This window comes from Malania oleifera, chromosome 11, assembly GCF_029873635.1.
Source record: "Malania oleifera isolate guangnan ecotype guangnan chromosome 11, ASM2987363v1, whole genome shotgun sequence".
Lineage (NCBI taxonomy): Eukaryota > Viridiplantae > Streptophyta > Magnoliopsida > Santalales > Ximeniaceae > Malania > Malania oleifera.
Window position 1 is genome coordinate 3,723,263 of NC_080427.1, and position 26,294 is coordinate 3,749,556.

At 36.2% G+C, this 26,294-nt stretch overlaps 1 protein-coding gene across 1 annotated transcript; it reads left to right on the forward strand.

Annotated features, from left to right (window-relative positions):
• Positions 1-10,563: 10,563 nt before the first annotated feature.
• LOC131168093 (uncharacterized) lies at positions 10,564-25,804 on the forward strand. Its single transcript, XM_058127295.1, has 3 exons — positions 10,564-11,271; positions 24,755-24,813; positions 25,543-25,804. The coding sequence occupies exons 1-2, from the start codon at positions 10,809-10,811 to the stop codon at positions 24,811-24,813; spliced, it is 522 nt and encodes a 173-aa protein (XP_057983278.1). The 5' UTR covers positions 10,564-10,808; the 3' UTR covers positions 25,543-25,804.
• The last annotated feature ends 490 nt before the right edge of the window (positions 25,805-26,294 follow it).

Genomic DNA, 26,294 nt, shown 5'->3' on the forward strand with positions numbered 1-26,294 from the left:
AAAGATACCAAGAGAGGTTTTGGGGCAGTCTAAAATTCTTCGATGAGGGAGTAAGTTCATCGACGAAATTTCTTAAGGACTCGTCGATGAGATGACATGTCTCGTCAACGAATTAGGGGCTATAAATAATGAAAACTCGGATTTTTCAACATAAAATTTGCGTAAAAACTTCCTCTCTCTCTCTCTCTAAAATGTCTCATACTCCTTCTCTCTTTGATTCCGGTTCCGTGAATTGCCGAATTGAAGATCCGAGGCCACCACGACGCTCCTGATGAAGTTCTCTACAAGTCTGCTGGAGCTGATCGTGGGTGGAATTGGTTTGGAGTTCACCCCAAATTCAGGATAAGATGTTTTATTCAGAATCTGCTTTCCCTACAGCTATAGGAAATGTTGTATGTAGGAAAATACTAATGTTTTGTTATGGGGGATGTCGTTTTCAGGGTGATGAGTGGAGAACCCTGTGGGTGTAGGGCCAGAGTTCAGTGAGGGCTTTTCAGAAACTAAGTAAGGGAAATATGCTATGTTAGGAGATTTGATTATGAAAATAGAAATTTTACAATTGCATGTATATCAAATATTATGTAGTTTTTCTAGGATATGAGATTGTAAAGTATGTGTGGCCCGAGTAGATATTATTTAATGTATACTTTTATACAATTCTTCCAGTATACGATGTTATACATAACATATAGACATAGCCAGATATTTATAGATATTATACAAATAAATGCATGTACATATACAATTTTATTTAGATAGTTTCACAGATGGATATATATATATATATATATATATATATATATATATACTCAGATGTTTATCCAGATCAGTAAACGTAGTATTTACAGAATGTTATGTTTTCCTAAATGCCATAACACTCAAAGTATATAGACAGATTATGCAGATAGAAAGTATAGACAAATTATACAGTTATAGCATCAAGATGCTACAGATATTACAGTATTTACTGTATAGATTAATAGCGTTATGGTTATTTTGGAAACATAATAAAAAAAATAGTAAAAGAGTATAGTAAATATATGTGTATAGTATCAGATCCCTGTGGAAAGATTTCAGACAAATACAGTTTATAGAGCACGGTACCATTCCTATATACAGAATAGAGTGCAACCACATATCTCAGATAGTGTGTAGGTATCATCAAACTGTGCTCGGAGATGATGCAGCTCCCCAGTTCACTGGGTTGAGGGGGCTAGTTTGACAAGGTAGCAACCAGTTCTGAACTTAGTTGTGGATGCAGTTTGGCCGGCCTGAGGTAGTGTTGAGTATGATGACTTACCTGGAGGGTCGATTAGGTTAAGTCCCGCCTACGGGCCGCACAACCTTGTCATAAGGGGTCAAATCATGACATACAGAGTCCTAGGGAAAGAGCATAGTGATGTATATGTATACAGTTTTACAACTTTTTTCGTATATAGTATGATATAGCAGTATGAATGATAAAAAGTTCAAATGATACAAATATTTTTTTAAGCTACTCTACATGTGTTTTACAAATTTTCTAGATCATGCAGTTTTAAATATTATTACTATAGTTTTACGACTCGGTCACCACACACTAGTAATAGCATATTTCCACTTATTGAACGTTGTCTCACCGCATTACTTTACCACTTTTTAGATGAGCCAGCTAGGCGAGCAAATCAGGCTTTCGAATAGAGAGTTGACTTGGTTACCCTGGTTGTAGGGTAAGTTTGTGATAGGATTTTGTATTTTTTTTTTTTTTTTTTTTTTTGGGGGTAGATGATACTGGAGGGAGTTATTGTATATGGCTATGGTCTGAATGTACTGAATTCTGATATTGTTTAGTATATATGGTTGTATGACTTATGTTTTTGCTGCAGAGGTATGGTTATATATATAAATGGTGTAAATTTTGAGGACGTTTCAATTTGGGTAATCGTGAATAGGTTGACAAAATCTGCTCACTTTATATCGATAAAGGTTAGCTAACCTTTGAGTAGACAAGCAAACCTATACGTGCATAAGATAGTCAGAATGCATGGAGTACCAGTGTCCATTGCCTCAGATCGAGACCCGAGGTTTACCTCTTGATTCTGGAAGAGCTTGTAGGAAGCACTAGAAACGAAGCTTATTTTCTGTACAACGTTCCACCCCCAGACTGATGGACAGTTAAAGTCGGAGAGAACAATACAAATATTGGAGGATATGTTACAGGTTTGCGTGCTAGACTTCAGTGGTGGTTGGATGCAATTTCTGCCACTAGTAGAGTTTTCCTATAACAATAGCTTCCAAGCTAGTATCAGGATGACATCGTTTGAGGCTCTGTATGGTTGGAGGTGTCGGTCTCCTCTCTATTGGGATGAGGTTGGTGAACATTAAATTTTAGGACCTGAACTCATGCAGCAGGCGTTTGAGAACGTGGGTTTTGTCCGAGATAGGATTAAATCGGCTCAGAGTCAGCAGAAAAGTTACGCGGATGTTCACCGTCGTGAGTTGGAATTCAAGGGGGGTAATATATTCCTGAGAATCGCTCCGATGAAAGGAGTGATGAGATTCAAGAAGAAGGGCAAGCTGAGCCCGAGGTATATCAGACCATTCGAGGTTCTTGAGAGAGTGGATCTAGTAGCCTACAGGATTGAACTACTCCCAGCGCTCTCGAGGATCCATGACGTGTTCCACGTATCCATGTTGAGAAGGTATGTGTTGGATCCGTCGCATGTTATTAGTTACGAGAACTTAGAAATTGGGGATGATTTAGCGTATGAGGAGGTACTCGTTCCAGTTCTGGACCGTAAAGTTCAGAAGCTACGTACCAAGGATATACCATTAGTAAAAGTATTGTGGCAGAATCACGAGGTTGAGGAAGCTTCTTGGGAATTGGAAGTGGAGATACGTCGGAAGTATCCACAGTTGTTTAGAGATGTAGTTTTGATAGTAGAGTCAGTTGAGTATGTGTGTATTACACTACTATTGTAGTATGATATGTGGTTAGTCTCTAGGAGTGTTTGAGTTATTGTGAACTCTCGAGATGGTATATGTATGTAACTACAGTATTCCTCCGCCATAAGCAAGGGTATGTATGTATTGTGATGGGACTACGTTGTAAGTGGCCACCGGCTGATCCTAGAGTCGGGTATGTGTATTCGATTGTGTGGATAAGTTCGTAAATGAGAGATTACAAATCTTGAGGATGAAATTTTTGTAAGGAAGGGAGGTTGTAAGAACCCGACCCATGAGATAAGGAATAAATAAATAAGAAGAGGCTAAAACAATACTTTGAGTAGGCTTCATCGACGAAGCCAGTGTTTTCGTCAACGAAGGCCCTTCTATTGTTGGACGATGAAATTTAGAGGTTCTTCAACGAGGAGAAGTTGAGATATTTTGGGAAATCCTAAAATCTCAGCCTCGTTGACGAGGCCACCACGACGTTGACGAACTCCCTTCGTTGACTTGTCGATGAAGACACCGCCTTGTCGACGAGGTTGGCCGGGTCAAAGGTGCTATAAGTATCCTTTTGGGTTGCTTAGAAGCTAAGTTATCAAAATCCTCTCTCTCTTTCTCTCTAGAATTCGAAGCAACTATCCTTCTCTCTATATTTCTTCTTCGTTCATTGTTGGAATCAACTATCTGACATTATTGCGAGGATCGGGGAAGGATTCTCTTCATGACTAGTGGAACAGATCTTCGTTTTAAGGATTTTCGAGTTTTGACCCAAAGATCGAGGTAAGGCCTGATTTTCATTTTTGTTTTGGTAGATTTGTAGAGAATGGAATTGTAAGTATGTATTGTACTGTGATTTATAAGTTTTGGGAACTCAGTTCGCTGTTTAGGAGCCATAGAGTTCGTGTTTGAATTTCGGGAAAAGGTAAGGGGATTTATTTTATATCGGTTATTTTTGAAATCAGATTCGGTAGAACTGTGGTTCACGATCCTATGTATGTTTTGGCTTCTTATTTGGAGAAATCTAGTGGGTAAAAATTATAGGGTTTTCACGTTACAGTCTTGGGAAAAAGGGGGGCGTCGGGTTGCATCTCTAGTTTTGTTGGAAAACTGGGGATATATTATTGAGTATATTGTGTTATGGAGATGGTCGTGCCTTGACTTGTTTTAAAATGTATTTTGAAAATTATGATTTTGTGATTACCAAATAGGTGTGGAATGAACTGTTATATGAATATGCATTGAGTTGTGATTTACTGAAATGAGATATAGAAACGTGCATTCCAAATTGTTTCAGGTTGTGAAAGAGTGTCAGGCTCTATATCCGAGGGTGTGAAATATCACCTACTAGTGGCAAGAGTATCCGACTCTATATCTGATGGCGTGAAATATCGCCTTTTATCGGCTGATCACCGAAGGATGTGAATCCACTAGATGTACTGGTACGATGCCATGGGAGCTTGGGGCTACGCCATGTGCCGAGGACGTCATGTAATGCGGGCCAGCTTCATGCCGAAGGGTGTGATGACATCGGGTTGCTTGATCATGTGTGTGTGTGTGTGTGTTGAGAACTATACTGGAACTATTTTGTGAAATTAGTGGAATTGAACTGTGTATGTTTTATGTCATGATAACATTATATGTCACACACCGATATAACTTGATTATGCCTTACTGAGATATGTCTCACCCCTATCATACGTACATGTTTTCAAGTCCTTCGAGTAACCAGAACTAGTGTCTTAGTATTGGGAACATGGTGGTCGGTTAACTGCGTAGAGTACTTGTGTAAGTGCTTGGACTGTAACAAGGTTGTCATTTTGGATATGGCTGGCACCCTGGATTATGTTTTTTAATATGGAACTTAGACTCTATTTGTATAGACTCTGGTATGGTATGATGTATGTATGGAATGAACTTTTCCACTGCGTATACGTCATGTGTGTGAATGTGTATAGGGTGTACGGGAACCCCACAGGGTCGAACCCTCATTCATTATAGTATCATGTGTGTTTTGTATGATACAGGGGCAGATTAGGTTACTAAAATCACACCTAGGACCCATTGCCAAGTTTGGGGTGTGACAAGGAGCATGGGTTTAGGCTATAGTTGAATTGGGTAAGGCCCAGTTGAGTTGTGCATTTGAATGGGTTCAAATTTGGATTTTGAAGGTTTATGGGTTGGATTGTTTAAAGCCCAATTGAGTTTGATCTGGGTTAATAGAAGTGAGTCGCATGCCTAGAATTGGGCTTAAGTCATGGGACCTTGGATCAGTATTGACCTAGGTCTTGGGTCCTTAGATCAACTATATATTTAGGACCTCGGTCAAGCTGACCCGGATTTGAGTCAAATATCAGGTCATCATGTATGAGTATTTGAATCTGGGTTAATATTCGTATTTAGACATTCTAAATTCGAGTCAAATTCCTAAACTTTATTTGATATATTTTGAGAAAAGAAATTATTTTCTATTTTATTAAAACACTAACTACAAAATTTGGAACTTAGCTTTTTCTAAAAAATAATAAAAAATAGTGCAACAATAACTACTAACCTATTTTGAATTCGTCACTCTGCAATTTTTTTTTTTTTTCGCCCGAGCCTTCTTGAACTGGATCTTTCATTGCATTTCTTCACTGCTTCCACTCTGAACTCTCCAATATGCAACCATTTTCTTCAAGCCTCCAGAATTCCCTTTTGTTGTACTTGCACTTCGAACCACCTTTCCTTTAATCTTTTTGCTACAAATTCCCAGCTCTTCTTCACAATTATTTCAAAAACTCTAAATAAACTCTCTACGTTTCTGTCTTTTTGTCTCAGCCTCTATGTCTGTGTCCTTCCCCCTTTCTGAAACTCACTATTTATAGGCTTGAGAAATCACTCAATTAACATTGATTAGATTAATTAGTATTTAACTAGTCAATCAAAATTAAATTGAATTGATCAATTTATGCTTGCATTAAACTATGATTTCACTCACATGTTACTTGTGCAAATTTCCACGTGATTTCAATTTTTCTTTTTGTGCTTGCAAGCCTCAAGATGTTGGCGCAATTTGCTTCATTTTCTATTTTTATTTTATATATATTTTTATATTTTTTAAAAAATTTCAATGTGAAAACTTCATTTGGTATTTTTATTTTCTTGTATTTTTTTTTTTACTTAATTGCATTAATAAATTTTGTCAAATTTTATGTTATATAAGCCCGGACAAAATGGGTGTATCACTTTCCTTTGCCTTTGAGCTCCTCTCTTTGAAAGTCGGCGCTGACGTTTCCGTCCGTCTCTGCCACTGCCGACAACACGCTGTCGGCCCTAAAGAGATCCAAGATATGCCTCTAGAAGCTGACACTGCGGTCACTCCCTTTCTTCACCGCCGTCGGTAACGCCGGGGCAGCTTTGAAAAGGTCCATGTGTGGCTTGGGACACCGATGCTGAGGTCGTCTCCACCATCGTCAATGATGCTGCGTCAAACTTGGAGAACTCCGGCGCGAGGTTTCTGAACGTGTAGATGGAGGAGTGAGCAAGCGTCTAGATTGATGAAAAGGAGGAGCAGGACAATGAGGGCTGCCACTAATAATTTGGAGAAGAAGAATGTGAATTCAAGCAATTCCTTTGGATTACTTGGATATACGCACACAAGATAAAAGGTAGTAATTTCTGGGAAGTTCAAGAAAAACCAGATCAGGAACATAACATTTTTCTATTTTCAAGGATAGAAAATTTGCAGTCAAGCAGATCCTAAACACATCTTCTACTTGTGTTGGTTAGTGAAAAAGAATAGATCACCTACCCTTGACAAGTTCTTTGCATGCAAAAGATTGAGTATGGAAAATGCAGAATGTGCCATGAAAGAATAGAAACAATTTAAATAAACATTATGGATACGAATCTAAACTAGAATGCATGCAAAGATGTGTAAAACTAAATTACATGAAGATATGTATATAAGAATTTATACTAACATGCATGCGTGTACTATAATCATTAAAATTTAATTGTATGGGCATGTACGAATACTCAAGCTAACATGAAAGTATGCATATGTTCGTTGACATCTAAAGCTAATATGAAAGCATATATGTATAGCCCCGACAGGTATGGCGCGGTGGAAAGATATCAGCACGTAAGAAGGAGTATTAGAGATTCCATTACAAGTGGATACACTCACGGAACCAGCGGTACCTGTGAATGGTGAGGATTTATTCTGTGAACCAACGGGGACCGTGGATGGTGAGAGTTCGTTCTGTGAGTTAGCGGGGACCGTTGATGGTGAGAGTTTTCTATGAGCCAGCGGGTACCGTGGATGGTAATAAAGATGTGTCTTAGGGGGTCGAGTTGGCCAAACGTCCAACTGATGCACAAAAATCGTGTCTGTATTCTGGATTTTACCTGATCAGCGAGACATAAGGGGGGGACGCTGACCCGTAGGTTTGGTGCCGCACCAGGGGGTCCGAAGGGCTTGTTGGTGGTTAAAGTTCCTATGTAATCAAAAAAAGAAAAAACATATATGCATAATGTAATTATTATATATCTAAGTATCCATAAATATCTAAGTGAAAGTAATCATGTATGTGTATAGACACATTTAATTATATATATTAGATAGTGAAAGCATGCATATATTTAGGGATATGTAATTACATATATTTAAGTGCACGGATTGCTACATTTACTCTTGAGTTTGTGCTTTATAGAAAGTTTAAGTTGTCTTTTTTTTTTTTTTAATTTATGCAATTAATTTCAATTCTTATATGAGTTGTCAAAGTTTTTATAACCTTCATAATTAGTTACATGCCTTGAGTTGAAGTTTTAATTAGTAATCAGTTAATGTATAATATGATTTGAAATGTTAATTATTATAGTTATTATTTCATAAAATAATTAAATAACATTTAACTGTTATAAGAATTATTAATTATAATTTCTATATTGAATTTCAAATATATAAATAATGGAAATGATAGAATTAAATTGGATTAAATAGGAGCTCACCAATACAAATGAAAGAGGATAGACAAGAAATCAAATGAACAGGAGAAAACACTTTTCGATATCAGAATCGACAAATACTACTAGTAGTTACAAAAATCAAATTATAAACTTATGTAGAGATTACAAAGTACTAATCATTTTATTTTTGTGGAATTTGCAAAATATTAATTATTTTATTTATTGTCTCATAAATTAACTCATTTGTTAATGGTGATTATAGAAATTATTAATTCATTTACTAGTAAATTATTAAATCATTATTTAGAGCAGTTAAAATTTAAATTATGACAAAGCTTAATTTAGTTATTAAAAATAATTAAAATAATTAATTTAATTTATAACATCTATTATGGAAAATATATTAATTTAATTATTATATTATCAATATAAGAAAACAAAATATACAATATTATTTGAATTGGATGTACTATTTTGGACCAAGGTAGAAATGGGGACGCTTTTATTCTTTTGATATAAACAAAAAGGTTGAGCTTTGTCATGATGGTATGAATTTTTGGTCTCAAAAAGACAAATTGCTTAGTTATATACGTGTAATCAGACAACACCAGCATGCCCTGCCATGTCCAGCACACACTTCTTGAAAATTAATTATTAGTTTAAATAAATTCCAGAACATTATTTAGTTGATTCAGTGTTGTAGTACTTCAATTTGATCTTCGTCTATATTTTATTGTCATACTCTATTTGATCGCCTAATTCGTCACTTAAACAAGTCAAATATTGATTATAATTTCATCTGATCATCCGCCTTATTCGTCACGAATTATCCCGACCCAATTCGCTTTGTCAGGTCTATATTCAAGGCATAGAGGATCTAAAGCTTTTCCTGTAAACTAAATTTTAGACCAATGGCATGGGATCTTTGAAGTATTTATTAGGTACAGAAATATCATGATTTCGAATAGCAGTCATCTTGTCACAGAGAAAGTATATTCTTGATCTTTTAGATGAGAATGGGTTGTTGGGATTCAAACATTTTAATATGTCCATGGTTCCTAACAATAAGTTATTGTCATATATGAATGATTCGTTGTCTAATGAAAGACGATATCAAAGACTTGTTGGAAAGTTGAATTATCCCATAGTCACTTGACTAAACATATCTTTCACAACAACAGTATTAAGTGAGCTTCTTAACTTTCTTAGAACAGGTCACAGGAATTTGGTAATTCACATTCTAAAATATTTCAAAAGTGTACATGAGAGAAGTCTTTTATATCAAAATCAAGGCACCATACAGGGATATATAGATCCATATTAGAGTAGGTTACCATCTAATAAAAGATTCACAATTGGTTACCATATTTTTCTTGCTCGTAATTTGGTCGCTTGAGACAGTAAGAAACAAGCTACGGTGGCCAAATCAAGTATTAAGCCAGAGCGTAGAGCTGTGACTCACGTTACATATGAACTTGTTTGGTTAAAGAACATGTAGGACAAATTTAATTTTTCACATTTTCAGCCTATGAAGTTGATGTGTGATAATCAATCTATCATTCAAATCACCTCCAACCCAATCTTCCATGAGTAGATAAAAGCACATTGAAATTTATAATTATAAGAATCATTAATTTAATTAGTATCACCAATTACAAAAATATTAATTCAATTACTATTAGAAGTTAAAAAATCAAATTATAAGTTTATGAGAAGGTTTTGGAATACTAATCACTTTATTCATGTGAAATTTTTTAAAAATTAATTTTTTTACTTATTTTCTTATAAATTAATGCATTTACTAACATTGATTGAAGAAATTATTAATGTAATTCCTATTAATTTATTAAATCATTATAAATTGAGACTAAAACTTAAATTATAAAAAAGTAATTTAATTATTAATAATTGTCAAAGTTAATAACTTAGTTATCAATAGAAATTATGAAAAAGTATTAATTTAATTGTTTTTTCTTATGGTATAACCATGCATCTAAGGTGGACAGTAGAGTATTCAAATTTATGACTTATACTTGTTTGGTTAAACAACATGTTGGAAAAATTCAATTTTTTCACATTCTTGGCCAATAGAATCGATGTGTGATAATCAATAAGTGTATAATTTGTTAATTTTATTGTTGTTGAATTTGTGATTTTTAACTTAAGTTTATATTTTTTTATTTATCTAATTAATGCTAATTCTCTCGTTGGAATTTCGATAGTTTATATTTATATTTAGTTATATGCCTTAAACTTTTAAATAGTGACAGATTATTTATGACATGATTTTAAAATATTAATTATTATATTTATGATTTCATGAAACAATTAAACAACAATTAGAAGTTATAAAAATTATTAATTTCATTAATATTAGAAGTTATAAAAATTAGATTATAAAGTTATAGGGAGATTTTAAAATACTAATAAAAAATGTGAGTTTGTAAAATATTAATTATTTTATTTATTATCTCATAAATCAATTCATTTATTAATGACTATTTTAGATATTATTAATTTAATTACTAGTAAATTATTAAAATTTTGTTTAGAGCAGTTAAAATTCAAATTGAGATAAAATTATTTATTTATTAATAGTAATTTTAAAAAATAAAATAAACTGATATTAATTGAATGGAAATGTACTTTCCTAAACTAAATAAATTGACCCGTACAAATGGGTACATTTTTCTTGTCGACCAAAAAGTTGGGATTCGTCCTGCTGGTGGTACGACCTGGTTTGTCTCAAAACGGAAGATTGCAATCGGTGAGGAATACGTGTAACGATGCTGGGTGCGCCAGCACGCGCTGCCCCGCCAAGCAAGACTCCTCTTGGAAGCCCTGTCCGAATGCTTCTTCAGTTCGGTGTTTCTTAAGCCGTCTCTGAGGAGAATTTAGGGCACCCCGCGAGGACTTGACGCACCAGATCCATGGAAGGCGGTGCGAGGGACGGCGAAAGCCTGCAGCTTCCGAGCAATCTCAGCCGTTCCACAACGGCCGAGCAAGAAAAAAGAGACGGCGACGGGAAAGAAAGCGGAACTAGGCGCTTCAACATACTACTCTGTAACTTGGTCTCAGCCAGCAGGGAGAAGGCTGCAGAAAGGAAGGAGGATGGGGAAAAATGTGAAGAAGAAATTGAGCACTGCTGTAAAGTGGAAGCGGCGGAAACTGGTGGTGGTGGTGGTGGGTTTATGAAAGAAGCAGCTAATGAAGAAGGGAAAGTTCAAGATTTAGGATCTGAAATCAGTAATAGTATCGGTGGTGATGGAGAAAAAGAGAAGGGTACTGAGGGGGGAAATGAACAAATGGACACAGAAGAAGAGAAGGGTAGTGGAGGAAGAGGAGGCATCATCAGCAGCATTATGTCTCGCTTGTCCAAATCCCTTACTTCAGGTATATTTCTCTTCTTCATATTTTATTTTTTGGGTCCTTCTTAAACTCTCGAGCAATTAATCCTATTCTATCAAATGAACCTGCTTGTGGGCATGGGTTCTGAATGAATAAGGGAAATAGTGAATTACAGTATTTTTTTTTTTGCCATTTTAAGAAATGCAATTTATACGTTGCATAGAGGTGGCCAGAGGACATGCACTGTGATTACGACATTTTTTTTTTTTAAACTGTCGTACCCTTTAAATGACATTATGTGAATTTGAAAAGTTATCATCTTAAAATGAGAAATTTTCTTTCTGTTAGGAGTCGATATCTGCGAAGATTGATACTGCCTCTTACAGCCCTCTACTTCCAATGGTTGGAGTGTATCAACCATCTCATTCTACCTCATTGGCTTGTGAACCAACACTAAATCAAACTCGGCCAAAAAATCTTTCCGATGAGCTTGCTTGGGTGAAAGTTTCTTTCGAGTCTTGAAATAAGTTTTTCCCGCATTATCAGTCACTTGAAATACAATGACAACACGACATATGGGGTATAACCTACTTTCTAATAATAGTGGTTGTTATTATTATTATTATTATTATTATTATTATTATTATATAGCATCAACCTTAATTAGGAGGCATAGTTCTGGTGTTTTTACTTTTATTTTTTTTTAGAGCGATCTTAAAAATAGCTAATCAAACACAGTTTAAGTATAAAATGTCCATGCTATGATCCCTTGTTTTAATTATCAAAAGAAACAGTGTGGAAAATGCTTCCATGTCTCTAAACAATACACCACCACAGTCATTCCTTCTTATGAGTGAAGGGACTGTGTCTTGCTTAGCAATCAAGTAGGTGTGAATGGTGACAATTGCGACGAACACTTCCATTTCTCCCCATTGAAGATTGTCATCGACCCTCTTGTCTCGTCTTCTTTCCTACAATTATGCTAAGTCCTATTCTATGAACCAACCATTACCATCAACTTTACCCACTGCTCAAAAGCCTTAATGCAAACATATTTAAAAAATCTAATTTCTTTAAATTATTGCTCCCAACAAATCAAGCCTTGCTACCTACTAGAACTCTTTGTCTTTTTATCATGATCGTCATTTCCCCACTTTGATCAAGTTACATACCTCAAACTTATTGATTTCATTTCCTTCGCAATCAATATGGGTAGTTTCAAGTTCTTGATCAACAAAAAATGCTTTGTTGTCAATGAAAAGTAGAGGGTCCTTGTCATCATCGAGAGACCCAAATATGACTTCTTCTCCATTTCCCTTTCAGGGTATAAGAGATTTTAGCTATTGAGGGAGCTAAGGACCTTCCTTTGCTCATAAATAGAAAGCCATTGGGTGAAAACCCTTAGGGATTTGAACCATTTCATTATGCTTCAATTTATAGAAAATGCCTTTGCTCGATTCATATAATGGAGAAAAACCCAACAAATGGTGTGATTCAATAGATGTCATATGAGATAGAATGGAGGTAGTTGGGTGGAAAAAATTATAGGCATTAGCTACGTTGAACAAACAACTTGAAGTGATTCAAACTTGAATCAACTCTTAAGGCGTCGTGATTGTGGCTCCTATATTGTTTGCTCTGCAAACAAAGAATGATGTTTGTTAAAATTGAGATCCAAATCATACAATTGTGCGATTTTATGATCGTGCTCGACCAAAACGATCTTGATCTTATATAGAATTACAAATTGGTGGAACTAGAGTAGAATCATAATAGTAGGATTGTTGTAGAATCGTAACATCCTGCAACATATTATATTTTTAGAATTTTACTAAGTTACTTGTGCTACATGCTTAGCCATGTTCCTGTACAACTTCTATTAGGGATGGACAACATCGAAAATAAGTTGGTTTATCTAATATTAACAAAATGAACTCAAAATTCTTTTTTAGCTTGATGTTCATAGATGTTTCAAATTACATATATCCTAGTTGAGAATGTAAGTAGATTTTTATTACACTAATGCATTTGATGAGAATGATGATGATGGTGACAAAGATTTTAATAATGATGGATGGTCCTAACATTGCTAAAGAAGTAAATAGTGTCATGGATGTTGGCATTAATGTCAATGAATTAGCTAGATAATTTTCATTTTGTTATTATTTTTTTGCTGCTAATATATAAATTTTAACTTTAGATGTTCATGTCGTATGGTCATTTGTTCACTAATTTTTTCAGTATATATTTCTTCTCTCTCTCTCTCTCTCTCTCTCTCTCTCTCTCTCTCTCTCTCTCTCTCTCTCTTATAAACATGTATTGTCTTTTTCCATTATAAGCTAGTTTCATTGATCAAGAAATGCTACACTTTGAATATTCAGTTTCCTTGTTACACAAAAGTTACACCATATAAGCTACTTGCTATTTTCCTACTCTTAAATAATTAAAAAAACATTTTTTTAGGTTTATAATATTTGAAGTAGATGAAAAGCAACAAAAACTTAAAATTTTTATCTTTTTTGTTTTTATATTGTTACTAGAATCTCACTATCCTTGATATTATCCTACAATCTGATTCTATTAATCTTTCCGGTGGTCCTATGTAGGATCTCGATTTTAACAACCCTGGGTAACCCATACATTCGATTTTTGCGAGATGGCGAGTTCCATTTTACTTGAAATGGAGGAGATGAGAGGGATAATCATGATGTTCACATTATACTTGATGAGTTAGGTCTTGTCTTGTGAACTATAAGGAGAAAGTGGTTAACATTGATTGCAGGGTGAAAAGGGAGAGAAAAAAAATCACCTAAGCTAACTAAAGGGCTAGGTAGCCTTGTCTCCCTAGTTAATTATGGAAAGAACATAAGGCATACCAGTAGTGGAATATTTATTGATGAAGATATTGTTTCTTCCACTAATGTATGGTTGAATTAGTGGATGCTTTCCAAGTGAGAAGTATATAGGGGTCCATACTTAGAGATTCGGTCTTTTCCACTTCAGGAGCATCGGGGGGCGAGAGAGGTTCCTATTTTGTGTATAAGGAATACGTTATTTAGGGATTGTATTGTTGAAGTGTGAAAAGGCCTATGACATGGTTATCTATATTTTCTTGTGTCGTGTGTTGGCTATGAGCGGGCCTTAAAGGGATTTGGAGGATGCCTTTTTCACAGTGACAATGTCAGTTTTTGTGAATAGCCAACCAAGAGAGTGGTTTCAAGCCTAATGGGATTTGATGCAAGGGGATACCTTCCTAATTCTATTTACCTTAGCTGTGGATGTACTAAGTAGGATGACCAATTAACCACACCCAGAGTCTTAATGTCTTTTCGGGTCTTATGGTAGGTAGGTAGGTAGGAGATCATAGTGTCCCACCTCCAATTTGCTGATGATGCCCTTCTTTTTTCTTTAAGGTAGTGTTGATTTTGTAAGGCTCGCACTTTACTAAAAAAATTCAAAGTCTTAAGATTAACATGTCTAAAAGCAAGGTAATAAGCATCAATTTAGGAATGGCAAATCTCATTTGTTGAACCATTTTAAAGTGGTCTCTGACACACATTGATCTTCTCCTTGGAGGAAATGCTAGCTATACGTCCTTTTGGCACCTTGTGTTGGAAAGAGTGGGTAGAAGATTTTCTTCTTTTTTTGGGGGATGGGGGGATGGAGGTTTGGAAGAGGGTTTACTTATTATTAGGATGTTGCACTAATCTAATCAATGTGGCTCATTCTAATACTCCCCTATATTTTCTCTCCTAAAAATTTTAGCTGCAATGGCGAAGACTTTAGAGAGGATTACAAAGTTTTTTTGTTTTTTTATTTAATTTTTATTTTTTCTTAGGAGCTAGTGAGGGTAAGAGAGACCATCTTCTTAACTAGGATAGGATATAAGGCATAAGTTTGAAAATGGTTTGGGACTTGGATATTTGTGTCTACAAACATTTTGCAAGTTGGAAAATGGCTTTAGAGGTTCCCCTTATAAGTTAACTCCCTTTGTCACATGGTAGCTAGAAGTAAACATGAATCTTTGGAATTCTAGGGTGAGTGGATGTGCTTCTCATACAAGTACTTGGAAATTTTTTTCTTAGATACTCTACTTATTCTACCTTCTTGCTAGCCTCCAAATTGGTAATGGAAAGAGTCTTCCCTTCTTAGAAGATACTTGGGCTAGTGAGGTCTCGTTGGAGTATTTATTTTCCCATTTTTTTATACTATTTAGATTGCATAATTCCTCAATTGTTGAATTATACTCTTTGGAAGGGGGCTTTCTCTATTTGAGTTTTCACATTTTTTAGAAATATCAATAAGAGAGACGTTGTTGACTTGACTATTTTGTTGAGAGTGTTGGATTCCTTTTCTCCCCCAGTGAGAGATGACAACCTCACATCCTTGTTACTTCCATTTGAATAATTTCATCTAGAACGTAATGGCTCCTTTCAAAATAAGAGCTTTCATGTGCCCTTTGGTCCTTTACCAAGTTAATACTAATGATTTGTTGTAGATGAGGAAAACTTATCAATCCATAAGTCTGGATATATGTTTCGGGTGCTAAGAGTCAAATTAAACGATTGACTGTTTATTTCTATACTATTGGATCATGGATAGCTAAGTGGCTTTTAGCTTTTTTGTTTTGAGTCTTTGGTGAGTTTGTTGTACTTCAATGAATAGTTGATGCCTTCTTGAATGTTCGGGTAGAGGCTTTGGCAGAACTAAGGGTGAGCTAAAATTTTGGAGATGCTTTGTCTTCGCCCTCATTTGGATTCAATTCTTAATGGCAACAACCCTGCCTAGTCTCCTTTGGATAGGGTGGTCTTCCTTGCGTGCTTTTTGTCTCACCTTTTTCTTTTTTCAGGGATTGTTATTATTTCATCTTTAGAGGGACAAGAGGGGAGCATTATTGTAACTTCATTAGTTTTCTGTTCATTATTGTAGGAGGACTTCTTATAATTCACCTCTTGTATCTTAGAGAGATAAGAGGGCGAGCATTATTTTGACTTCATTAGTTTTCTATTCATTGTTTAAAGAGGACCTATTATACTTCACCCCTTGTACATTCTTCTATTTCTTGTAAATGAACTGTTTTTTTTTTTTTTTTTTTCTATAAAAAAATTTTCCTTCTCATGAGTAGAATACCAAATCTCAACATCTTTCAACTTTGTACTATCAAATCCTATGGGATGCCCTTCCTAGATAAGGACATTACCAATAGCCATTGGAAGCATATACCTCAATTTACATATCAAACATGGGAAACTGCAATAGGGGTTATGAAAATATAACCATCTTTAGCTCATCAAAGGAACTTTGATGTATCTTTTTCCATGATCGTTTCGATCCTTTTTTCAACAAGGTAGTCAATGGAGCAACCCTTTTCATAATTTTTACTCGTAGTTTGCCAACCCAAGGAACAAACATAGTTCAAGAAGCTTTGAGGGCACAAGCTAATCGAGAATCACCTAGACCTTCCATCCATCCATTATGACATGTCCGTTTCTCACCAAATGAACCATGAGCATTACTACCTTTTAGGAATAAAATTCACACCCTTTTTTTTTATTAACAAACTTTTTTCTGCAACTTGGTCAACACCTTTTTCTATGCTGCATGTGATTCTTCAAGGAATACTATAAATTACAATATCATCTTAATACATAACTACAAAATGACTAGTGTACTCATAGAATACATCATTCATTAAATTACAGAAAGTAGAAAGATCATTAGTCAAACAAAATGGCATCACTAAGAATTCATTGGAACTATTTGCTCACATAGGCTATTTTAGATTCATCTATCTCTACAATTCACACTTGCCAACATCATGACCCTAGGCCTAGCTATGTGAAGTAAGAGGCTTTTGATGGCTAATTGAACAATAATTACCCATTAGGAGCAGCGTACTTATCTTGGTAGAGACCTTGTTTAATGCCTAATAGTTTTCACATATTCGTAACAAGCTGCTTTATTTGTTTTGAAAAAAAACTGAAGCACCATAGGGGACTTGGATGTTTGGATGAGTCTAGCACTAAACATTAACTTAGACAATTTTAATCTATGATAAACTAACTCAAAAGGCCCCATCTTGTAAGGGGCTTGTATAGAGCGCCTAGCACATGACAACTCATTTTGATGATAAGTTACATATCATGGTGGAGAAGGCATTGGATTGGGGATGCTTTGGGTCTTTCTCTTCAAAATCTTCTTCTCCAATCCAACAAAATGCATAACTCCTAGCCATTTCCTCTTACATAAAACTATTTGGGAAGTAAAGTGTTGGATATGTGGTTCATATTGAGTGGAATGCATGCACTAGAAAAACATAGTGAAGCAAAGAACAAGGAAGCTAGGCTGCAGGAAGAAACCGTCGACTATTTGGTTGATGGTATGATTGACGGTTTGGCCTCGAGAGATAACCGTCGACAGTTTTAGTCTGCTGGAATCAACTTTGGTATTAAATCATCGATGATTTGATGAAACTATCGACGATTTTGTTCGGTGCTAAAAACGGATTTTAAATTAGGAAGATCAATAGATTAGGGGATTTGGAGGATTTTCCTCTGGTATTTACTACAGGAGTATTTTAGATAGTTTCTAAGCCTCCTATATGCATAGGGTTGGCATATAAACATTATTTTGTAACCCTTGATGTAAGATTTGACAATTGATAGTGAAAATCAGCCGCTTGCTCCTGTGGACATAGGCGCTTTGCTGAACTACTTAAATTATTGTGTCTTTGATTATTTACTTTCATTTATTATCTTTGTGATTGATTGTTTACGTATTGTTCACTGTTGATTGCGACATTGCCTATTCTAATTCGATTTATGGTTTCCTCTGTGCATTGGCATTCAGCACTTTGCACAAAAAATTGGTATCAGAGCGATTGGTTGCATTGACTGGGATTTATTTAGCAAAGTTCGATGTTATTAAGTTCGATGGAATGGGAAATTTCAGACTTCAGTAGAATAGGGTTAAGGACTTGTTGGTGCAGTAAGGTTTGGTGAAGGAACTATACGAAAAACAGACGAAAGGCATTGACAACATGAGTTGGAAGCGAAGACTATGACTACTATCAGACTTTGTTTGGCCGATGATGTGATGTATCATGTCATAGATGAGGAATCGTCAGTGATAGTTTGGCTGAAACTGAAGAGTCGATACATGTCCAAGTCATTGACAAATAAGTTGTATTTTAAGGAAAAACTTTATAGGGTTAAGATGGCAGAGGGTTTGGATCTTAATCAACACGTCAACGTATTCAATCAAATCATCAGCAATATGAAGTGGGTTGATGTGAAATTTGAGGACAAAGACAAAACATTGATGCTGTTGAATTCCCTATCTATGTCTCCTACATATGAGAATCTGGTTATGACTCTGGAGTTGGAGGATATCACGAGTGCTCTGTTGAGTTTCCGTCAGAGGAAAAAGGTCAGCGATGAGAATTCTTAAGGTGAAGGGCTTGTGGTGAAAGGTAATCAGGATTATGAAAGAAGCAAGTTCTGGGGTGAACCAAATAACAATAAGGCTTGGTGCAATTTTAGGAGAAGGAAGGATGTAAGGTGTTTTTAAGTGCAGGAAAAAGAGGCACATAAAATTGGATTGTCTAGAGAGGAAGAAGGGGAATGTTGAAAACAAAGAAGGGTGAATGTAGCGGAAGAAGTCGTCTCTAGTAGCAATGTTGGTGATATGCTCTCGGTTTCATCTAGCTAAGATGAGCTCTCGGATTTTTTATCTTAGACTCGGCGTGCTCTTATCATGTGACGCCCAACAAACATTTGTTCACCACCTATAGATTGGTGAATTCTGGTTCTTTTCTGATGGGAAACGATGTTGCCTGCAAAGTTGTCAGAATGGGGAACATCATAATCAAGATGTATGATGGTTTGGTGAGGACGCTATGTGATTTTTTGCACATACCAGAGTTAAGAAATAATTTGATTTCATTAGGCATTTTAGACTATAACGGACTTAGTTACAAGTCTGAAAGTGGGGTAATGAAAGTGAGCAAGGGTGTTTTGATAATGATAGAGGGGCTGAAGTACCGAAAAATATCTATACATTGTTAGGTACTACAGTCGTAGGTGGAGCTGCCATTGAAGAGTCTTGAGTCGGATAATACCATTTTGTGGCATATGCAATTAGGGCATATTGGTGAGCATGGAATAAAGGAGCTTCACAAGTGAAATCTTTTGAAGGGGGTCAAATCATGCTAGCTAGATTTTTGTAAGTACTGTGTTCTTAGGAAACAAAATAGGGCCTAGTTCATGGCAGCCATGCACAAGACGAAGGGAATCCTTTATTACATTCATTCGAATGTTTGGGGGCCAGTGAATGTAGCATCACTGGGGAGAAATGCATTTCGTGAGTTTCATTGATGACTACTCATGCAAGGTTTGGGTATACTTCATGCGGCACAAGTCAAAGACATTTTCCGAGTTTAAGTTGTGGAAAGCTGAGGTGAAAAACGAATCGAGAGAAAAACTAAGTGCCTCAGATCAGAAAATGGCATTGAGTACACAAACTCGAGCTTTATAAAGTTGTGCGAGCAGTATGACATAATGAAACATTTTACAATACAGAAGACACTACAACAAAATGGTGTGGTGGAAAGGATGAACTGAATCCTAGCTGAAAAGACTCAGTTTCTCAGGTTGAATGTTGGGTTCATTAAGAATATTTGGGCAGAGGCTATGAGTATGACTTGTTTCTTGGTTAATAAATCACCAAGGGCATCACGATATGGGAAAGTTGCTGAGGAGGTTTGGACAAGTAATGAGGTAGACTACTCTACCTTGAGAGTATTTGAGTGTCTAGCCTATGTGCACATTCCTGGTGAGGAAAGAACAAAGTTTGAGGTAAAGTCTAGATGTTGCATCTTTCTAGTATATCGAAAAAGGGTGAAAGGGTTCAAGCTAGGGGATCCGGTGACAAACAAGTTGGTGATCACTAGAGACATGGTTTTCGATGAGATAGCCATGTTATGGCATACTCAGGAAGAAGAAAAGAAACAAGTACTAGAAAACTATAGTAGCAACGAGAATATGGTGCAGGTGGAGTTGAAAACTTAGGGCAGAAATGCAGGGAGTTCTAACTCAAGAGATCAGTAAGCAGTGAAGGTAGAGCTGGAGACTCAGGGCAGAGATGATAATGTTCAGAATGCAGGGAGATCTTTCTTAAGAGACTAGTAGCATCGTAGTATAGCTGTAGACAGACCTGTCCCCCTAGGTATGAATTTGATGATCTGGTGTCTTATGCATTTATGACTAGTAGAGGGGATCCTACTACCTTTCAGGAGGCAGTGCACTTCCAAGAGAAAAGTAGTTGGATGGGCACTATGGTGGAGGAGATGAAATCACTATATAAGATCCAAACGTGGGATTTGGTAGAGCTTCCACTAGGGAAGAGGGTGATAGGATGCAAGTAGGTGTACAGGAAGAAAGAAGTAGTTTCATAAAGAGTAGAATAGAACTTCAAGGTTCGGTTGGTAGCGAAAGGATACTCACAAAGAAAGGGAGTTGATTTGGATGAAATCTTCTCCCCTATGGTCAGAAACACTTCAATCAAGGTAGTGCTAGGATTGGTGGTGTATTACAACATGCATCTTAAGCCGATAGTCGTAACGATAGCATTCCTCCATGTTGATTTGGAGGAGTTGATTTACATGATACAGCCAAAAGGGTTTTGCCAACTTGGATAGAAGCACTTGGTTTGTAAACTGAAGAAGTCACTTTACATATTGAAACAGTCTCTGAGGCAGTGGTATGGACGGTTTGACGCCTATATGATTCGTATTGGCAACAAGGGGTGTGGGTACGATTGTCGCGTCTATGTGAGAAGTCTTGAGAACAGTTCTCTCATATTTATATTGCTTTATGTTAATGACATGCTGATTGCTACAATGAATAATACTGAAGTAAATCAGTTGAAGATTTTATTTAGTAAAGTGTTCGACATGTAAAATTTGGATGCAGCCAAGAGGATACTTGTAATGGAGATTGCAAGGAGAGAGTTGCCAGAGTTTGTGGTTATCTCAGGGCGGCTATGTGGAGAAGGTGTTGGAGAGGTTTAGCATATGACTAATGCTAAATTGGTGAGTACACCATTAGCGAGTCATTTTAGGCTATCTACCGCCTAGTGCCCAAAGACAGACGATGAGGTTTGTGACATGGCGAAATTCCCCTATGCTAGTGCAGTAGGGTGTCTGACGTATGCCATGGTATGTACAAGGCCAGACCTAGCACATGCTATTAGCGTGGTGAGCAAGTTCTTTTCGAATATAGGTTGACAACATTGGGATGCAGTTAAGTGGATTCTTAGATACTTGAGGGGTATAACTAGCTATGGCATTATGTCCAGTTGATAATAGAGTGATCCATCAGTGGTAGGTTATGTGGATGCTGATTACGTAGGAGACTTGGATGACAAGAGGTCTACCACAGGGTACGTATTCACCCTTATGGGAGGACATATTTGTTGGGGATGTATAGTGGTAGTCACTTTTTGTTTTATCTATTACTGAATCGAAGTACATGACAGTGGGTGAGGCTGCCAAGGAAGCGTTGTGGTTAACAAGATTGGTCAAGGAGCTAAGTATCCAGCAAGGTAAAGTTCAAATGTAGTGTGATAGTTAGAGTGTCATCTAGTTGGAGAAGAACCAGGTGTATCATGCAAGGACAATGCACATTGTTATGCGGTTTCACAAGATCAGGGAATTGGTTGCTTCAGGTGAACTTCTGCTTGAGAAAGTTCACACATTTGACAATGCAGTAGATAAGTTGACAAAGTCTGTCACAACGGACAAGTTCAAACATTGCTAGGACTTGATGAACGTCTTCAGGTGGTAGATGGGGGACATCCCAATCTACTGTCCCAGGTGGAGCAGCGGGTTTGCTTTCATATTTCTTTTAAGTGGTGAATATTCGCTTAGGTGGAGATTGTTGGTGAATATTCGCTAAGGTGGAGATTGTTGGATATGTGGCTTATATTGAGCGAAATGCATACATCGGGAAAGCATGGCGAAGTAAAGAACAAGGAAACTAGGTTGCAAGAAGAAATCATCGATTATTTGGTCGATGGTATAATTGATGGTTTGGCCTCAGGAGATGACAATGGATGGTTTCAGTTTACAGGAGTCAACTTTGGTATTAAACCGTTGACGGTTTGTTGAAACTGTTGACGGTTTTGTTCAGCACTAAACACGGATTTTGAATTGGGAAGATCGGTAGATTGGGGGATTTGGAGGATTTTTCCTCTGGGATTTACTACAGGAGTATTTTGGATAGTTTCTAAGTCTTTTGTATGCATAGGGCTAGCATATAAATATTATTTTGTAACCCTTGATGTCAGTTTTGACGATTGATAGTGAAAATCAGTTGCTTGCTCCCGTGGACATAGGCACATTGTCGAACCACGTAAATTCTTATGTCTTTGATTATTTATTTTCCTTAATTCTCTTTGTGATTGATTGTTTATGTATTATTCACTGCTGGTTGCTGCATGGCTTGCTCCGATTAGATTCATGGTTTTCGTTGCGCATTGGCATTTAGCACTTTGCACAACATAAAGGTTCCTTCTTGCAAACAAGAAAGGGTTCTCCAAGATTGCTTTAAGAGAGTTATTTTCTTGCTTCTTTTTGGTATATTCTTCTGGGTCTTTCACTATCTAGTTTCAAAGAGATTGAAAGGTAGCTTCAGTGTAATTTTTTAGTTTGTTTTTTCTTTAGATCTTTTTTTGGGAAAATTTCTTACTCTAGTTCCATTGTAATTATGTTTTCCTTTGAATAGCTATATTATGGTGGAAGAGGTTGTGGGGGTTCTATGGGTATTAACATTAGAGAATTCTCCTAACAAGTTTGCAAGCATATTAGGGATTTCCACATCACTTCCACAAGAGCAGGAAAGAGCTTGATTGGAATCCCCTTTTTATAATCCATTAGTCACTTGAATGATATATATCATACTAACTTTATGCTTTCTTGCCCTCTTCCCCTGGATCCTTGTACATGGCAAGAACAAAACATGAGGCTTGCTCATTCGAAATTAAGATTCCAATATGGTGGAGTGTCACAGGACTTTTGCTTTCATAAAGAACACCTAGAATGACGTCAAAGCCATCCAACTGTGTCATCATCATACTACTTTATTCTTTCCACAATGCTATGGTAGGTAGAGCATTAGTCATCCCTTGAATGGGCTTTGCTTTAAGAAGTTAACAACTTTAATTTGACTTGAATTCTAAGAGAGTTTCAATGTAAGCTTGGTCTCCTACTTCTATGCAACAAATTTATGGCCCACATGCATGAACCCACCATTGAATCTTTCTCAACCATATTAATACTCATCTGCACATACATTAGCCCCTTCTGCTATAGAGGCTTTTCAACGATAAGGGCATTTAGCAACTGCAGCAGATTGACAAGTGATGGTCCCTCATCATTGGGACCCCAGTCCTTTAAATGTAAGGCTACTAAAGCATTCAATTTCACCTCCATATTGCCCTCATTTGTTGCCCATTACCTAATTTCTTGATACATATAGTCCTATTTTTTGTGCTTTAAGTTGGTTATAGGTGAATATTTGTACTATGGTGCAATGGACATGGGCACATGAGGGGGGATTAAAACATTTTCCTTTAAGGGAAACTAAAGTAAAGCATATGAACTTGTCATCAATAATTATTAGTGGGCACCTAAAAATCAATTCTAGTATCTAATTACTAGTATTTTAAGAAACTAGGTGCTATTTGATTTTTAGAAAGCTACAAGAGATGTTGTGGATAAGTGATTTGATGTTAAAAAATAAATTAAGGAATGAACAAATTTTTGGTAAGTTAGGCACAACTTTTGTAAAAGATAATGGAGGGACAACTCAAATTGTTTGGACAACTGCAACATAGGCCGTATGGTGCACTGCAAGGAAGAGTGAGTTAGTTAGTTCTGTAAGGGGTAGAAGAAGGGGTATGGGTAGACCTAGAATAACATGGAATGAGATAGTGAGTAAGGATAATAACCCTGAATTTATCGAAAGAAATCGTCCATGATCACATAAATTAACGGAAAATGATTCATGTAGCCAATCTCACCTAGTGGGATTTAATGTTTGGTTTTTTGTTGTTGTTGTACAATTGGCGTTGTTGAAGAACTATTGAATTTTTTTAATTGTAATGATCATGGGTCTCATTTTTAGTGAAAGACCTCTATAGTGGTTCCCAAACAACCCAATTTATATATGCAACTTATGTTGACAATGATTGATGATTGCAATTCTCTAATTGAGATTTGAGTTGCTGTTAACATTGATTTGGGTTCATTGTATGATTCATGGGTCATAACTGACAAACATTAATCTTTGATATTTTATTTTATTTTATTTAGTCCATTGGAGTGTCACATTATGATTAGGCTATATAATAGGAGGTAGTCCATCTTCCATCACATACTTCTAGGAGACATGATATTTTCTTAATCCTGTACAGTGAGTTGGTTTCTTATGTTTAGATTCACTCTTTAACCATACGTTTTTGTAAGCAGGTGCTGAATTGGGTAGTGAGGAGGAAACCATCTTGCTTCATGCCCTTTTTCGTGACTAGGTAAGAGAATGACCTGCCTTATTATTTCGCGCTGTTTCTTTATTCATGTGGCTTGGCTATGTTTCATTTGATGTATTTTGTTCGATTGATCAGCCAAAGTTAATGATATAAAGTAGTAATTAATACTTACAATATGCTGGTTGCACCACTTGAAAATAACTTAAGAAGATGAACATATGTTGTAGAGGACTCCAAATATATATATTTATCTTTGTAATTGGTGGTCGTGACCATCTGAAATTTCATTGGTGGCTTCTCCTCTATAAGTATGAACTTTAATCTCTGAAACTATATATATATATATATATATATATATATATATATATATATATATATATATCTGTGTGTGTGTGTGTGTGATATATATATAGTTGCAGCCAGCTTGTCCCTATTGTTGGAGCTGGAAGTTGAGTGGAACCAATTTTAGATCAAGGCTTGGTTTTGTTGTTGTTGTTGTTGTTGCGGTGCATCTAAAAACTATGATAGCATTGTGGAAGTTCTCTGTGTACTCAAAATTTCCTTTTTCATTATCTGAATTTGAGAAGAAACTATTTGGTATTGTACTTATGTTTGCCCATGTGGGTATGGAATTAATAGAACAAAAAATACTCAAATTATATACTGCTTGTGTTCTTGATCTTCTCAGATTTGCTGTGTTGTGAGTTTGATCAACTACTAATTGTGGGTTGCTCGTGGTTAATTATTATTAAGCTTTTATTGCCGATGCAGGTGAAGTATCACCTCTTGACCTAAGAAGCTGGTGAGGCAACGTTTCCCAGCCACTTTGATCATTTTGCTTTGGAAGATCTTCGGCTCAGTTTGGATGTGCTACTCCTGTTGTATATAGTAGGCCTGTATCAATGAAATAAAAATGACCTGTTTGTTTTTTGTCATTACGATGCATACACTTGGTGTATAATATGTAAATTAGTTCACTTCTGTTGTATATAGTAGGCTTGTATCAATGGAATAAAAAAAAAAACCTTTTTTTTCTCTCTTTTGAACAAAAATAAACATTTTCATTTGCTCACTTCACCTAAAAAAGAAATCTGCTATTTGGAGAACTCATTTTTCTTTCTTATTCTATTAAGATCTCAACAGCGATGGTGTGAGGAATGAATCTCCTATTGTGGAGTTCATGCTTCCAAAGGGAAAAAAGAAATGTCACAAAAAAGTTTTGACTTTGGCCGTCTACAAAACAATTTTTATTTTTCATTTTAATCTTCTAAAGTATTAATGTCCGTCCAGTTATACATCGTCTCTATGAGCAGTTCTAAGGCTTGTATAAAATCCTCTTAACTCTCTCTTCTTAACACCTAAGTTTTGAGGATGATTTCACTAACATGGTATCAGAGTTCGGTCTTGACTGTTTGACTCCTCCGCGGGTTGGATTTCTTCTCACTGTTTAACTCTTCCGTGGGCTAGACTTCTCTTTGCCTCATTTCCCCCCCCCCCCCCCCCAAAAGGGCTCTCGTCGCCTT

What these genes read in the sequence shown, in the direction of transcription:
- LOC131168093 (XM_058127295.1), top strand. Translation starts at nt 10,809, where the DNA reads ATGGAAGGCGGTGCGAGGGACGGCGAAAGCCTGCAGCTTCCGAGCAAT. An exon ending in GTCCAAATCCCTTACTTCAG is followed by an intron (nt 11,272 to 24,754) that starts GTATATTTCTCT and finishes TTTTGTAAGCAG; the next exon opens with GTGCTGAATTGGGTAGTGAG.